Raw genomic sequence first — 17218 nt, 5'->3', positions numbered from 1 at the left:
CGTACTGTGCCCAATCAGCGCTGTCAGCCACCACTGAGCCCAAGCTGCAAGCTCATCAGGGAGCGGGGGAGCGGGCGGCCCCGAGAAGGGCCAGGGAGTCAGCGGAAGCCACTCCAAGAGCGGTGGGGAAGACAGTCACACAATCCGAGGTATTAGCCCCAATTACTCCAAGTCTTAATGACGCTTTAACGCTGTTGGTAATGGCAGATCTTGAAAAGCACTACCCCTTAAGTATCTCCTGACCGTCTTCCTTCACAGCCTTTGACTCTGATATTTGGATCATAATCTTTTTAATGTAACATTATTTAGAAAAATCAATTGTCTTAGTTATATAATGGCAAAGTGCTGAAGGATTTAATTTTAGCCCTCAGCAAAATTGCTGCAAAAGGTAATTAAGTGTTTCATCCCTACTGCTTGGTCACTTAAGGCAGCCTCCCAAGGTAATATCAATTTTGAAAATGTACCCTAAGACCTGTTCAAGTTCAAAATGAAACCTAAGCACAGTATGTCAAGACTTAGCATCTGTTCTGGAGAAACTACACAGGCATTTTCTAACTCTGTGAATTAAAGAGAAACAGGAACTCTGGGAACTTCCTGAGGGAAGCTGATGAGATCACTCACCTTTTCCTCTTGGTTTTTGAGTTCCTCTTCCGGTCCGCTTTGGCCTCACTTCCGGTCTCACTCTCTGGATCGCTGGAGGAGTCCTCGCTGCTGCCCTCACTGCTGCCGCCTGTGTCTCCGCTCTCACTTCCAGACCCGCTCTCTGAAAGACAAGCCAGCTGCTCTTTCACTTACAACCTTCAATTACGCGGAGGAGACCAGAACCATACGGAGACAGGAACGGAGGTCCTGACTCACAGGGACACAGACAGACAGACAGAAGACGGTGACTGAAGGAAAGGCGGTCCTGACTCACGTGCACAGAAGATCAGTTCAGCAGAGACACAGACAGACAGACAGACGGTGACTGAAGGAAAGGAGGTTCTGACTCACATGTCCCTGTCTGTTCAGAAGATCGGTTTAGCAGAGACACAGACAGACAGACAGACAGACAGAGACTGAAGGAAAGGAGGTTCTGACTCACAGGGACCTTGTCTGTTCAGATTGGTTCAGTGGGGACCCAGATAGGCAGGCAGGCAGGCAGACAGACACACAGACGGTGACTGAAGGAAAGGTGGTCTTGACTCATGTGTACCCTGTCTGTTCAGAAGCATTAGTTCAACAGGAACTCAGACAGACAGACAGACAGACAGTGACTGAGGAAAGGAGGTCCTGACTCACAGGGACTCACACAGTCAGACAGACAGACAGGGACTCACACAGACAGAAGATGTTCAGCTAATGGGCAGAGCAAAGACAAAACTCACAGGAAACCTAAAGCAGATAGATACGGAGTGAATTTTTTTAAAGAATGCCTGTACTGAATCCACCAGGTTTAAATGAATCCCCAGGGGAGTCTTGGCCCTGGAGGAGATGGGACTGGAGGGGAGGGATTGGGGGGAAGGGGACGGGGGCGGGAGGGGGTAGGACAGAGGAACTCATGGCTGATGTGTAAAATTACAACACAAATATAATAAAAAGATGATATAAAAATAATTCATAAGAATGGTATAAGAAAGAATTTTGAATTCTGTTACTTGTTGCTGAAAATTTAATTGGTGAAAGATAAGGACAGTGAGATCTTCCTAGGAACCAACTTTGAAAGGGCAACGAGCTTTTACAGCAAGCAAACTTCAATTATGACTTCCTTTCCCCACAGTGGGGGTCTCCCAGTCTGAGACAACATGACACACTAGTGTCTCACAGAAAGCAATGCATTGGGAGCTGGGCATGATAAAGCACACTTGTAATTCTATGATTCAGAAGGCTGAAGCAGGAGGATAGGCCTGAGTTCCACACCAGCCTGGGCCATGTGTGGGCCCTTCTCTCCAAATACATATGTGTTGTATCACATATGTATTAATATGCAGCTGAGTTTCCCTACTACAAACGACTCCAGGTACAGAGCGGTACACCAAATGAGAGGACACACCATTGCCCCTGATTTGGGGCCAGTTCAACACTGTTCCAACGCCCGCTTCATCAAGAGTCCTTTCTACATCACAGTGCCGCCAGGACAGCTAGTTCCTTCAGTCTGCCACAGAGTGGGATATGAAGCAGGGTTCTCCCGTGAGCATGTCCAGGTTCAAATCCTAGCTACGCCACTTACCAGCCCTGAGACTGCAGGTTATGCAGCCTCTGGCTCTCAGTTTCCTTTTCAGAAGGGAAATACTTCATAGAGCTGTTGTGATGAGTATGTGATTCAAGCACAACACAGGGAGACAGACACTAACCGGCCATCCTTCACAAAGCTTACTCAGACAAAGCTTCTAAATGAAGACACTTGGGATTTGTTGTGAAGTCAAAGTTACACATATACGCAGTAGGTCAGCTAACTGGTTTATCCCGGAAATAACTAAAAGAAATGACAGGGCTGAGAGATGGCTCCGAGGGTGAAGGGCTTGCTGCACAAGAATGAGGAGCACCATCTGGCTCCCCAATACCAACACATGTGAAAGCCAGGCATGGTGGCGTGAATCTCTGGGGCTGGGCGAGGTGGGGGAGAGGAGCAGAGCAGGGTGAGTTTCATCCCTTGAGGCCCGCAGGGTGAAGGAGGGAATTGGCTCCTCTACACAAAAGGGCCATGGAATGTGCCTCTCTCCCACCCATGCAAACAAATACACGTAAACAACAAGATTGAAAAAAGTAAGATGCACAGTGAGGAGCCGCCTGACATTGACATCTGGGCCTGATAGGCACACACAGGGGAATGCTCTCACACAGGTGTGCACCACACCCACCCACCCACCCACCCACACAAAGAACAGAATCGGGGGTGGGGGAGTCAACAGCAATCTGGGTGCAGCTCTTACTAGGCAGCTGCTTTCCTCCAAGGGCTACAGTAGAGACCCTCACCTGGACTACAGGACTCACTACTGTGCTATTCAGACGAGCTCATGAATAGCCACAATGTTAATAGAATTTCAAACAGACTTTGAACAATGTTAATCTAGGAACAGGCACAAGCTTATAAACAAATAGGACGAAGACACATATGTAAAGTATAAAATAAAGCACACCATGCTGGCCTCTGCCTCCCAAGTGCTGGGATTAAGGTGCGCTTTTTATTTAAACATATGTGCATTGGTGTTTTGCCTGCATGTGTGTCTGTGTGAGGGTGTTGGGTCCCCTAGACCTGGAGTTAGACAGTTGGGAGCCATAACGGCATACTTTTAAAGTCTTCTCTTCAACTATCAGATGGAGAAGCAGGTGCCTCATTTAGTTGGTATAGCTGAAGCCCAGGATTCTGAATCCACACTGTGCATGCTTTTCACTGCATATGGCCCTCAACTTCCTAGCTCTGAAAATAAATGAATTCTGAGATGTCTTAAATTTAGTAACAGGGTAGAGGGTGAAAGGAAGGGAAAGATAAGGGGCATCCGCACACAACCTAGAGTGGGAATAGTACAGTTTGATAAGTTAGAAAGCCCACCGCTGTCGCTGCTGCTGCTGCTGCTGCTGTCAGAAGACTCCTCTTCTTCCTCCTCCTCTTCCTCAGATTCAGAGTAAAATTTCTTAGCAGGTTTTTCTTTCTTTGCTTTTCCAACTGGGGTCCAATCTTTTGCCTGTTTATATAAATAAGATAAACCTTAAGGAATTCTTACTAAGTGATTCAGACTCCTGGCAAATGTAATGTTTAAGTTTACAGTGAACTCAGAAGGAAGTCTGAGACTTCAACAGAGAAAGCAACTGTTCCAGGTCCCAACAGCAAGTTGCCCACTTCTAAACACACAACAAACTCTCATTCAGAGCCCTCTGTTCAGTCACTTGTGTTATGTCTCCAGATTATTTAACAAATGTTTGTGTTTGTTGGTCCACAGGAAACTTAACCTACAGTAACAACAACAATAATATATGTTGCTAGCTTGGCACTTAAAAGAGACAAAAGCAAGCAAACCATAGTGGATGCAAGCAGGAAATGAACATTACCTTCCTGCACTAAACCCCACCTTCTCTCTCTCATGGACTAGCATCTAACCCATAGAGAAAGGTCTTCTGCCTGGGTTGGGCACCGTCTCTCCTGGATCCTACTGCAGTAGGTTCCTAACTGGTTACCTGCTTCTCCTTTCGACTGACCCCAACCAAAGCCTGCTGAACACAGCAGCTAGAGCTGGGTCCAGCTACTCTGGTTGCAAACCTTGGTGGCTCTTGGTTTCAAATAGGCAGTCTACAACAGTCTGCCTGACCAGACTCAACAAGCCGTTCCCACTCACTTCCTCTGCCTTTGCATATTCCATCCGCTCCAACCAATTCTTACTGTTCCTTCAAGACTCCTAGACCTGCTCTGTCTCAGGGCCTTGCCCTCAGCTATTCCTCCCCCGCACAACTCCAACACCTTGAAAAAATAGTAGTAGCTTCCTTCTAATATGCTTTGTGATTTACTTGTCTTTTTCTTCCCCAGGGTGGGAATTTCTAAGCCCACACACTGAAGTGTGTCTGACATAATAAGTATTACTTATACCTATTATACCCTTAAAGTTTTCAATTTTATATTCAGAAAATATTTGTTTGCATTTAAGTAAATGATGTTCTTTGGTGTTCATTAAATATGGCATTAGGAGAAGTTTCTACTATAAACCTGTCCCAACAGTGACCCTGATTATCTTGGAAAAATTACATTTCATACCTTCTCTTCTAAAAAGCAGAGAAATTTAGATTTCTTAAAAGGTCACAATGGTTAAGACTCACTTATTTATTACACTTTTAATTTAATTTCCAGTCTGTGCAAGCCAGAGAGAGAGGGAGAGAGAGAGCAAGCGCAAGTGTGTGTGTGTATGTGTATTATAAAAGAATTCACAACATGACACAGGTTCTAGTCCAAGGACTCTCAATACTGAAGGCTCATTATAATTTTCTGAGAATATGTTTTAAAATACTAATACAAATAACAAAAATATTAATGCTCAAAAATCCCAACTGCCCGAGAGAAGCTTCAAGTATCCAGAAAAATTATTACTTGGAAAATGAGAAAAAAAACTAATAAAAATGATTCGAATATATGAATTTGTACATTCACATTGTTTCAGACATTTAAGGGTCAAAGCCTAACACCATTGAATTCACTGTGGTGTGACAGCTAAACATGGCAAGCAAGAGCAGAGGAATGAATGGATGAGATGGAGAGGTCTGAAAGCTAAGGTCCTCTCCATGGCGCACTGCCTGTGTGTTTACAAAGCAAGATGTCCTTGATATGCAAAAGACAGTCTGTGTAACTGGAAAAAAAGGATTTTCTGTAACTAAACAAAAAACTCTGAAGGAGCCACAAAACTTACTGGTACCTTAATATAAATATACATTATATCTGATATCCTGGAAATGGTGGTGTGTAATTCAAAGTGACTTCTAGTGTCAACCTGACTAGGCTCCCTGTTGTTTTGATTAAAATGTCAGATTATCTAAGCCTCAGCCATTTTTCTTCCTAAGTTATATTTCATAATAATGAGATTTGACCTTAGAGGATCACTAGATAGTAAACCCAGAATAATACAGTGTATCATGGGCACAAAATGCATTCTATGACTTCAGGGAGGAGAAGAGGCACAGCGTGAGGCAAAAGGATAATCTGAACACCACTTTCTGCAGTTATGGATGCATTTCAAAACACAACTAATTATATTATGTTTACATTTCATTGTATCCCTCGTAGAATATTTTAAGCCACTATCTCAGAAACCAATAGAATGAATCTATTTGTTATAGGTCTTAAATGGACACCTTAATCTGGTTCCATTAGCAGTAATCATCCTCCCTAAGTTAATAATTTATTAATTTCAGGAATATAGTTAGCAAAATGAAAAGGAAATCAATTGATTTCCGTTGAACTGGACAACTGAAACGAAGATAAGAAAACAGGTTACTTAGGCACCGTCCCTATAAAAGAGTTAACGCTTGGAACACATGGACATGGAAGAAGCCAGCCAACCAATAAAAGAACATTACAGACACAAAATTCAATCGCACAGCACTGCTGTCAACTTCTGAGAAGACAAACTCTTTCCAGGGGGAGGAGAAAGGAAGGTAAAGAGAGAGGATGCAGGGGGCGGGGGGATGAAAGGATTGTTCTACTTAAGCTGAAGCACTGTGTGCCAGTCAAGGACAGCACCATAGCAGGCGGCAAGCATAAGGGCCAGAAGAGAGTGTCTGCACAAGACTTACAGCAGGAGCACTGTCTCCACACCTAGGATGTGACCAAACTTGTACAGTAAGGCCATTGTGCTGAACAGTGCTCAGACTTGGGAGGAACCCAAGCAAATTTAGCTGTAAGATGAACAGACATGCAACATGAGTCATGTATTTTTTATTTTTAACGTGTGTGTTGTACATATTCATGGGGTGAGGGTTGAGTACGGAGGCCGGAGTCACTGTTGGATATGTGCATGAACAGGACAAGGTCTCTCACTGAGTCTGGACTCAGCGACATGGCCAGATGGGCTGGCCCATGAATGCCAGCAGCCCTCAACCTCCCCCTCATCAGCGCTGAGTTTACAGATGGGTACCACCACAGCTGGATCCTGACGTGGGTGCTAGGGACCAAACTTGGGTCCTCACGCTTGCATGGCAAGCACCAACTGGGCCTCCTCTCAAGCTCCAGTTTTTATAACTTTCAGGTTTTTGCGTGGCCAGCTTTAAACACAGAGAGCTCGTTAAAAGGTGAAAATGATGCTATCAAGCACAGAGACTAGCACAGATCTGCAGACAAGCTCAGGCGTCCTCGCCTCCACCACACAGGAAAGTATGCCGAGAGGATAAAGACAGCAGACACAGTAGAACGCCAGTCTGCAGGAGCTATGGATGGGAACTTAAATTTATTTAGGCTCTCTAAACCTTGGTTTCTTCACCTATGAAACAGAAATACTGAGCCAGGCCTGATGGTGTACACAACTTTAATCCCAACACTTGGGAGGCAGAGGCAGGCAGATCTCTGTTTGAGGCCAGCCTGGGCTATGCAGTGAGTTCCAGAACATCCAAAGCTACATAGAGAGACCCTGTCTCGAAAAACAAAAAAAAAATCAAAACTGGAAAAAAAAAGTGTATTATTATTGAGATATTATTGATCATCTGCTGCTGGACATGCTCCAACGCCAATGTAAGTTTCATATTCAAAAGAAAGCCATTGCTCCTCAGGGGAATCATGTTACATGGCATGCTCATTAAAGGGATTATGTTTGGAGTATGAGAGGGGTGATAAGGCTAACTAACTCTCCAAAAGGAGTTTGATGGCAAAGTTCTGATTCTATGAATTCTAGTTCACAGTGCCATTTCCATCAGGGGAACACCCACACAGTTTCAAAGCACAAGTAAAATGGCCCTTTATCACATTTACTTATAAAACAAAAAACGGGTAAAATTAGTAAAGAATATCAACTAAACCTAATAGCTAGTATCTTTAAGATAAGATTTAAAGAAAGTATTATGGTAATTTTTTAGACCAATGTGAGAACTGTGTATTATTCATTTTTTAAGTGTGACCTCATCAAGGTCATCTTTGGTACACAATGCTACCTACTTATTTTTAAATGTTACTTAAAACAGGGCTCAACAAAAACCCAGTACATTTTGTACAGCCTTTTCTTTTCTGGAAAAGAACAGTAAAAATTATTTATAAAAACACTGACAGGAAGCTTATGAATCTCTAACAAAGTAGAAAAAGCTCACTCCATTGAAACTAAATACTTTAGAAATTGAATCTACGCGGTTACCAATGCACCCGCACAAATGTGGCTGGCACTGACGCAGAGAATTCAATTCTCTATTTCCTTGAAGCATAGAACAGTCCACGTACTCAGCAAGGAAAACCACAATATTTAGTTCCTATAAGGCAAGGTGTATCTAACACATTACATTCAGAATCACCAGAACAGCGTTCAGTTTTCAGCCCAAAGGCTTTTATATAAAATGATAGTTATCTCAGAAGCTCTCATTGCTAGAACAAAATTAATCTCAGAAAGGTCAACTTACTGACTCTGTTACTTCTACATTGCGAACGGATGGGTCAGGCGCCACCTCTGGCCAATTAGATAATTCCAGGTACCCAGACGCTTTAATGTTGAGGGTATGAGATAAGGTGCCAAGCTGGAAATGATCCCTATCTATTAAAAATGGAGGAAAATAGAAAATAAACAATATGAGCCGAATATAACAAATAACAATCATAATCGAACTCAAGGTAATTGGCATATTACCACAAATGTCAAGGAATAAATACAAACCAGGAAGCTCTTCATAGGTCAGAAAACTGATTTCAGCCCATAGATTACAATAATCTCCCCCATAATGGTCAATAAAAAAGCTAATCAGTCAGTGTGTTTAGAGGTGTTGCTCTGAAATGTAGCTTCTCTAAAACTTACTTTACTGTGAATATTAGGAATGACAGCGCAGTTAAACACTCTATATACACGTCTTGGCACAAACACATCCAGAATTTCAATACTTTTTCTACCAAGCTGAACTGTATTTACTGCTTTACAACAATTAAATAAGAAACAATGTGAAAACCAAGCTACATTACCACGTGGCTCCAGCTATATTAGCTACTTAACTGATAAGATATTTAATTAGTCCCTTTAAAAAAAAGCTGGAGAAAAGAACACAAGTTTCGTCCTTGAAAAAGAAACTTAAATTAAAAAGCTGTTTCTCCTAGAGATGCTGACATTAGTGTACACAGATATTTAATTAGTAATTTACTGTTAAGGTAACTTACAGCCTCAGAAAATGAAAGTATTTAAAGCAGAAACAAAGCCTGTGTCTTACAAGAACACCACAGCTTTTCATCTACTGTTCAGTTAAAATGCCTGATGAGAACCAGAGGCCCTGACATTATTCAGGCAAACAAGATCAACAGAAATACAAACTTTAACAGATATTAAAAATTGCCCGGAACAGATGAATGAGTGGAAGTCGTGTATTTTTCTAGGAGATAAATTGGAAGCACATCACATTGACACAGTTTTAGATGACGTGTTTCACAGCTACACAGTCTGATCTACCTTTAAAGGGAGACTCGAGCAATGGTGCAGGCTTCTGTGCAAGGAAGATCTTCTTGGCATATTTACTTAGAGCCCCACTCTTCTCATTCGGAACAATAAGCTGCCTAATAAATCTTGTGCGGTCTCTGATGTCGTAGTTTTGATCATACTTGCCGAGATTTAATATGTACTGGGTAAGCAATTTTGTCTGTTCGAAAAAAACAGAACAAGTTGAAAATACGGTTATTTATGATTATTGATAACTCTGGATAAACATATTTAAAGATGTAATAAAAATGAATGGTTATGTCAAACAAATGTCGTTCCATGGGGAATATGCATTCCTAACATGGCAAATGGAATTCTGAAGCCAACGCACATGTCCTCTTCTGTGCTGAGGAGGTGAATGCTGAGCACCGAGAGGCAGCCATGTGCTAGATTATTAAACTGCTGAAGTGGAAAGAAAGGCATCATTAAAAAAATAATCATATATGGCAAACCCGCTGAAGGGTCTACGTGAGGATAATGAATGTGGAAACACAACTAAAAACATGGCACTCAAAACTTAATCGGAAAAATATGCAGGACATCAAACATCAGCGAGTGTTGGGGCTGGCAACCTGCTCCTCCTGAGCTGTGCTTTATGAAGAGATACTGTCCCTGGCATAAGCAGCGTCTGCACTCTGACTGCACTCCGTTACTTTACCCTGAATTATGACCCATTAAAGCAGACACATGAATCACTGAACTGGATTACTGCAAATTATTTGCAGTGCATTTAGCTGTTACTTTTTCATAAAAGCAAGCTGCTGATGCCCTCTAAAAACTAGGATAAAAGAGTTCTTCCATTTTTCCGCCATGCTGCTTATAGCCTCTACTAATATTGGTCATTTATTTATTTACGTAAGCTTTTACACTGTAATCAGGCTTGCTAAGTCAACTTCTGAGTGCACTACATTAACATATATTGAGATGATTTTAATAATAATTAAACCAAAATTGGAATGTAACAAAATAGGTTTGTATTTTAAACTACAGTGTTTTTAAATGAAAAAGCCATTTTAATTTAGAAGGCTACATGTGTACAACTGTAAATGTAAGCTAAATAGGATTCACAAAATAAGTAAAAAATAACAGAAGGCTAGTAAATCATTTACATTACAACATTTTACACACACTAGAAACAGATAAAAATAGAATCAATCACAATAGGGAGACGCAAAGACAATGCTAGAAGAATACGTCAAAGACCAGGAACAGGGGTGGTTGCACCCCTTAAAACACTTATCAGCAGGGATAACTGGGAGAGGAAGCAGGCATTTGAAAGCAGTGGCAGAGTTTGTTAAGGAAGAATTCTAAAGTGCTGTAGATCTTTCCTGAATCCTGCTACCAACAGCTGCTGTCCATGTGGCTTTCATCTGGAAGTAAAGACTGATTCCTGTTTAAACAGGGACAATCAGCCAGTACCCGACAGGTGAGAAACTGCAGCTCCACACCAGCTGCCACAGGGCGTGGGACACACCAGCTGCCACAGGGCGTGGGACAATGGGTGTAGGACAACGGGTGTAACTACCTGGACGGGAGACATGATGAACTCATGGAATAACCCCTGCTATCCTCAGAGCATAGCTAGTTAATGCTAAGTCCTCCTGAGCATTGAGACTAGAATCTGCAACTCAACTCAACCAAACAAATGAAGTCCACTAATACAATTTTTAAACTGGAAAGTCATACATTCTTCTTATAAATTCCTTAACCCCCAAACTAAGTTTTACAAAATTAAACTTTTAAAATATATTAACAGACACGATTTACATTGAAAATAATTAAAAATATGTACTTATGACTTATAAGACAGTTCTATTAAAATCTATTTTCAAAATAAAACTCTTCATAACATAAGGATTTTCTATATACAATGATGCATTGAAACAAGTAAAATAATTATTCATCACACACTACTGTAATCAATTTCTTTGCTGTTTGTCTTTAGTAGTAATACACTGGCATTTCTCTGAAGAACGTATTTTTTAAAGTGTCTATTTTAAGTCGTGTAATTTTTAAATTGAAATTTATGATTAGAAATTATGAAATTGCTAGTATTTTCAATGTATTCTCTATATATCATAATATGTGTATGTATGTGTGCTGTATGCATGTATGTGTTTTTGCATGCGTGCGTTAGCTTAGGTGTCTTCCTCTGCTCCTCATTCCACTTTATGTTTTGAGACAGGGTCTCTCACTGAACCCAGAGTCCATGGATTGCATCAAGTGATTGGACAAGGAGGGATCTAGGTCCTCCCTCCAGCCAGCACTGGAGTTACAGATGTGTGGGCCACTGCACTTACCTCACACATCACTGACAGTGCCATGGAGGAAACTGAGGTTCAAAGCAGAGGTGAATAAATGGACTTGGGTGTCATTGTAACATAACCATTAAGGACATTACTTTATTAAAAATTAAAACTAGGGACACATCTTAACTGCATGGGACACCAAAACAACCATCATAAATTAGATTTCTCCAAGGCAACTTTTAAAAAAGAAACAAGATTTAAGTAAATAACCATAGCATTTTAACATCACAAATGGTCCAGTTCAAAACACTAAATAACAGTTTTATTAAAAAATATATAAAACAAGAAAATGAGATATAATATAGTCTAACAGAAATATTCAATACCCTCTATTCTATTTTATTAAAATTTTGGTTTTAGTTTAATTTTCCTGCTTAGATTTAAGAAACTGTTAATGTTACCAACTAATGGCTAAGGCTATCCAAACACTATTTACATCACTTATATGCTCCTCATACTGACTGGTACACAGGAAAAGGGAATTTGAGGGTAATTACAAAAATTAAAGAATTTATTATTTAAAATATCTAAGAGATGAGCACCATATCCTTACCTGAATATTCTAACAAGTAATAAAGTGGCAAATATTTACTCAATTGAGTTCTTCTAATACAGTTACACACGAATGACACAGATATGCCCTGAGCAATGTGTCATTAGGTAGCTCCAGAGATGTGGGGCCAGAATGCACTTAACGCAGACACAACTTCTGCATTACCAAGTGCCGGGGAAACCACCACTGTACGCGAGGTCTGTTAGTGTCCAAAATGTCATCATATGATGCAGGAATGTGGTTCAACAATCAGCACAAAATAATAAAGGTCATTTAAGATAGTCATAAAACTAGCCTAAGACACCCGTACTACAAGTAATACAACAAAGCATGCAGAATTTAGCATTTGGTACAACAACAGTTATTTTTTAAAGGCAAGAAATTGGTAAATACGTTTGGAAAACTGCATAGAATTCTTAACCTACCCTGGAGGAAACTCTAAGCAGTTCTACTGTTCTGTACTTTCATGACCAAAAGACTCTCTTCTGTGACTTGGAATTTTTTAATTCAATAACCACCACTTTCCTGCTGATTTGAAAGGTGCTGTATACGATCTGCCTGTCTTCTGTAGGATCAAGGAGTACTGTGGATTCAGCTGGGATCTCAGGCATGCCAGGCAAGGCTATTACATTCGACTACAGCCCTAGTTCAGGTTCTCCTTCCTAATTCATATTACTTCATTTTCTTGGAGTGGGAGAGAGAAACCAAAACAAGGCAGCCATGTCATAGCGCCAAATCTTTTGTCAAACAGGAACAAAGCACAAAGCAAGGAGACTTCCGAAAATATCAGTATGACTCACCCAGTTTCCCACTGAGAAGCAAAAAACACCCAATGAGCAGAAAGAGCTCACTTTCTAAGCCACAGAGATGCAGAAACTTCAGTATCTCACAGACTATCAAAGAGTACATGAACCACAATCTATACACAATCTATTTCTAAGACATGACATGAAAGGATGCAAAACTATAATCAAGTAGAATGTACGTTTCAGAACCACAGGCAGTATGATTTTATTAATGCACACTCATAATGAAAATAAGCTGGACTGAACGAAACACACCAACAGCACAGCAGTCGTCACCAATAAGGAAGGAGAAAAATGTGGACAGGAGCATCAGGCTTCAGGGTTATCACTTTTTAAGGGGAGAAATGTAGCAAATGCTGACAGTCACTGGGTCCTAAGGAGAGACAGAAGCGTGTATCTTTCCTGTTAGGTTCTTTGCTGTGAGTTTGCAATTTGCCATATATAATGACAGGGGCTATCTGACTTATCATTTATCTCTATACTTAAAAAACATTAGACATTATTTATTACAAATGTTTTTTTAGAAAGTACCCTTTCTTTACTTTTAATTGCTGTTAGCCACTTTAACCAAACTCATGCTCCAGACATCAGCACCTATAACAAGTCACAAAGCCTTTAGCGTTTTCCACATAGAGTGACACCATTTCCTTACGAACACTCCAACATAGTTGTCTGCTGGATATTTTTATCTAACACTGTTTTCCACTAATTAGCACACAAGGGAGTACACCATGCTTTTCGTAGTACAACAGGCCCCAGTGAGTTGGTTTCTCCCTGAAAATGAAAATGATTACTGGTAGCTCAACTGCTCCCCTTATTATAAAAAAATCATTTCCTCTAAGAAAAATCTAGCAGTTGACTAGGAATGTGAACTTGGGCTCAAATCAAAAAGAGGAACTACGGTGAGCTAAGCACCGCCATGTGCTGGGACGGTCGCCTTTCCATGCCACCACCTTGCAGCAGGTGTAAACAGTTCTGCTCTGATGCTTGTTTTGAAAATGTGTATTTGTTCTAATTCGGTCTACATATTCCAGAGCAATTCGGGCACGATGTGAATTTTATGCATGATTTCTTCTGCAAGAAATACTGGGTAAAAGCAGAAAAATGGACCCAGCAGAACTTGGCTGCCCAGGTACCCACCAAACATGCACTCGGGCATCTACCCAAGACGGTACCATCCACATGCTGTGAGTCAGGCTCCACACAACTTCCTCCTGGTTTTCAATGAAGACTAACGGAAGGACACAACCTATCTGCCAGCCATGCTTCCTCACTCTAAGAGTCTGTATTCCTGATGACTTTTATGTATTTCTTAACAGCCATTATATATATTAAAGTGTGGCTCTGTTTGCATTAGGTTCTCACTTAAAACTATGCAGCATATTTTTGAAGCATTTTGAGCACTGTGACTCTAGCTCCTTCTCCCCATTAATTCCCAGGTTTATATGGAATGGGTTTGTTTAACACAATGACTTTTAAGAACATGTACGCTGCATAATAATGATGCTGACTTGATTTCTTTAACTCCTATTCCAATAGGAGAAACTGTCTCAGACAGGGATTGTAGCTTGTCAGGAAGCACAAATGGTGCAGGAGGACTCGAAGGTCCCGCTCATAATTACGTACGCTCCCACCACTGACAACACATGCTTCTAAGGCAGTCACCACACAGAGCAGATTAAAAACTGCTGCCAAAAACAGGGATGCAGAGGGAGAGGAAGAGGGTAACAGTTTAATGGGGCATGTGTGAATGTAATCACAATACACTGTATATATATACATATATATATATATGTATATATATATATATATATATATATATATATATACATGTATACACACACACACACACACACACACACACACACACACACACATGAAATTGCTAAACAAGAAAAAAAAATCAAGCATATTTCCCAGGGAGTCCAAGAACAAGCTTTCATCTGAACAAGCCTGTGGTTAGAAGTTTGATTTACTTATTTTTTTTTTAAATGTCAAGCCATATTATAACAGATTAAAAAACATAAAGGAGCCTTAAGCCGTATTTAAAATATTACATAAAGCAGCTCTGTAATTCTTCCAGTAGAATATATACTGTCTCAGTAGTAGAATGCTTGCACAAATCCCTAGGTTCAATCCTTAGTCTCTCTCTTTCTCACACACACTCACACGTGAATATATACCACTCAAAGTCAACGACCTGGACCAGCAGGTCACTCTCCAGTGAAAGGGTTCTAAGAGAGGGGACCGGATGAGATGATAAAGAAGCTAGAAGCTAGAGGAGATGATGAAGCTTGGTATGGGAAAGTTTTGCACGAGCTATGTCTTATGCCAAGCAAACTTTCTAAGCAGTACAGCATCTTATCTACTACTCCAGAGGAGAAATGAGTGATCAAATGATGCTGCACAAGGGGAACACAGGGCACCTCGAGAGCATCAGACTACTGAGCGCACAGTGGCCTGAGGACTGGTAACTCTAATCTCTTTCGGAGGAAAAGCCAAGTTCCTAGGAACAGAAAAATGAACTCCTTCAAGGCACTGGCCCCAGCCCGAGGTGCTCTTGCCAAGTCCACTCCCAGGCAAAGACAGCGAACTCAAGTTCCCTCGGTCCTTTCATCCGTCTCTGAGAAAGTTTTGGGTTTGGGTCTTTCTGGCTCCCCACAGGAAGGATGTTCATTTTCCAAATGTTGCATTTTTCAGTACCAGAGCTACTTTTAAACTTCCAAGACAGGACCTCGCTCTATAGACCTGGCTGGCCTGGGACTTACTGTGTTGATGAGGATGTCCTCAAACTCACAGAGAATCCACCTGCCTCTGCCTCTGTAGTGCTGGGATTAAAAGTGTCATGCCCAAGCCAGTTTAATTAACTTTTCTATTTCTCCCCTGAGATTTCTTTTCACTCATTACAAGAATACTTTCCTTTATATCACTAACCAAATTCTAACAGTTGCTTCAGAACGTTTACCTGCAATTTCAGCTTTGGTTTCTATTGATATTTTTTCCTTTTTAAAAACTGGCCATATTTTCCCAATCACCTTTTCTTTTAAACAGAAGTTAAATAAACATGAAACTGACAACACTGAGGTTGTAACTCAGTGGCGTTTACACCGCTCTGCAACCACGAGCAACTCTGTTTCTACCACTCTTTCAGGTTTCCACATGAAACCTGAAGTCCACAGGCCACAGCACTCTTGTGGGTCTCCTCGTACTGAGTCAATCTGAGTTACAGATGTTCTATTTCAGACACCACTCTCTACACTGGTAACACTCTTTCATTAGCACTGGGGTTCCATTAGTTTCAGCACACAATTAATGATGGGTTTCAAAGTGTATACTCAACTTCCTGGTTGTACCTCACATTCCAGGCCAGGTCTGTCATTCTTTGGGTGCTGCATGAATCCACCATGCACGCATCTGTGTCTGGAGTCATCCAAAGGCCCGGGCAATTTACTCAGACTTCTAGGCTCTTCCTCTCTCGGCGCTCTAGAATGCTACCTTAGTTCTGTCATGTCTGCAGCTTGCTTGCATACTGTCCTCTCCTTTCCTTCTAGAACAGTTACCGTGGTTACCGTGTGCAGTGTCTGCTGCAGCCTAGCATCAGGCGGACAGCACGCCGAGCCTGCTCCCTCAGGTCCAGCAGCCTGCAGCATCTTCTTGCATTGTCTCTCTTCACGCAGTGGTCAGGCAGCTGCGGTTTTTGTCCTGCTTTCTAGTTTCCAGTTGGTATCTGTTATCTCCGGGAAGGCCATGCTAATTAGTTTACTTGGCTAACTTATCTTTTGATTCTCTTTCGGTCAGGAAAAGACATTTTCCTTCTCTCTCTCTCTCTCTCTCTCTCTCTCTCTCTCTCTCTCTCTCTCTCTCTGTGTGTGTGCGTGTGTGCGTGTGTGTGTGTGTGTGTGTGTGTGTGTGTAGGGTAAGCAAACATGCTTGTGAAGTTTAGAGGTCAGTCATGGGTAGGTACTGTTCCTCAGGAGCCATCCACACTATTTTTGTTTGTTCTCATCAATTTTTATTATTTGTTTATTTATTGAGAGAAAAGGGATGGGGGAGGGGAGGGGAGGGGAGAGGCGAAGAGGGGGCCAAAGTTCAGTCAGCCATGATACTGAGGTGGAGGTTAGAAAGCAACTTGTAGCAGCTGGCTCTCTCTCCCACCGCATGGCTCGTGGGACTCAAATACAGGCTGTCAAACGTGGTGAAGACTCAGACCCACCGCGCAATGCTACTTACACACATCCTGTCTTTTTGAGGTGGGATCTCTAATGACCTGGAGCTTACCAATTAGGATAGGCTGGATGAACAGCTAGCTCAGAATCTATTGCCTCTACCTCCCTAGCGCCGGAACTGCAAGCATGGACGGCCACACCAGTCTTTTTATCTTTAATTGAGCTATGGATACAAAACTCAGGTCCTCATGCTTGTATGGCAAGAACTTTA

The 17218-nt window shown here is 41.5% G+C and overlaps 1 protein-coding gene across 3 annotated transcripts in view; it reads right to left on the bottom strand.

Annotated features, from left to right (window-relative positions):
* The window catches only part of Ap3b1 (adaptor related protein complex 3 subunit beta 1), a 205645-nt gene that overhangs the window by 81929 nt on the left and 106498 nt on the right, over positions 1 to 17218 (bottom strand). For all 3 annotated transcript variants that reach the window (XM_036206993.1, XM_036206994.1, XM_036206995.1), the window contains exons 16-19: positions 9087 to 9273; positions 8059 to 8189; positions 3533 to 3665; positions 622 to 763 (exon numbers count right to left, since the gene is read on the bottom strand). In XM_036206993.1, coding sequence (XP_036062886.1) covers positions 622 to 763; positions 3533 to 3665; positions 8059 to 8189; positions 9087 to 9273 — 593 coding nt within the window. The remainder of the gene's footprint in view (positions 1 to 621; positions 764 to 3532; positions 3666 to 8058; positions 8190 to 9086; positions 9274 to 17218) is intronic.

Source organism: Onychomys torridus, chromosome 15 (genome assembly GCF_903995425.1).
Source record: "Onychomys torridus chromosome 15, mOncTor1.1, whole genome shotgun sequence".
In the NCBI taxonomy this organism is placed as follows: Eukaryota; Metazoa; Chordata; class Mammalia; order Rodentia; family Cricetidae; genus Onychomys; species Onychomys torridus.
The sequence above is the reverse complement of the archived record's forward strand: the minus strand, read 5'-3'. Positions and strand labels throughout refer to the sequence as shown.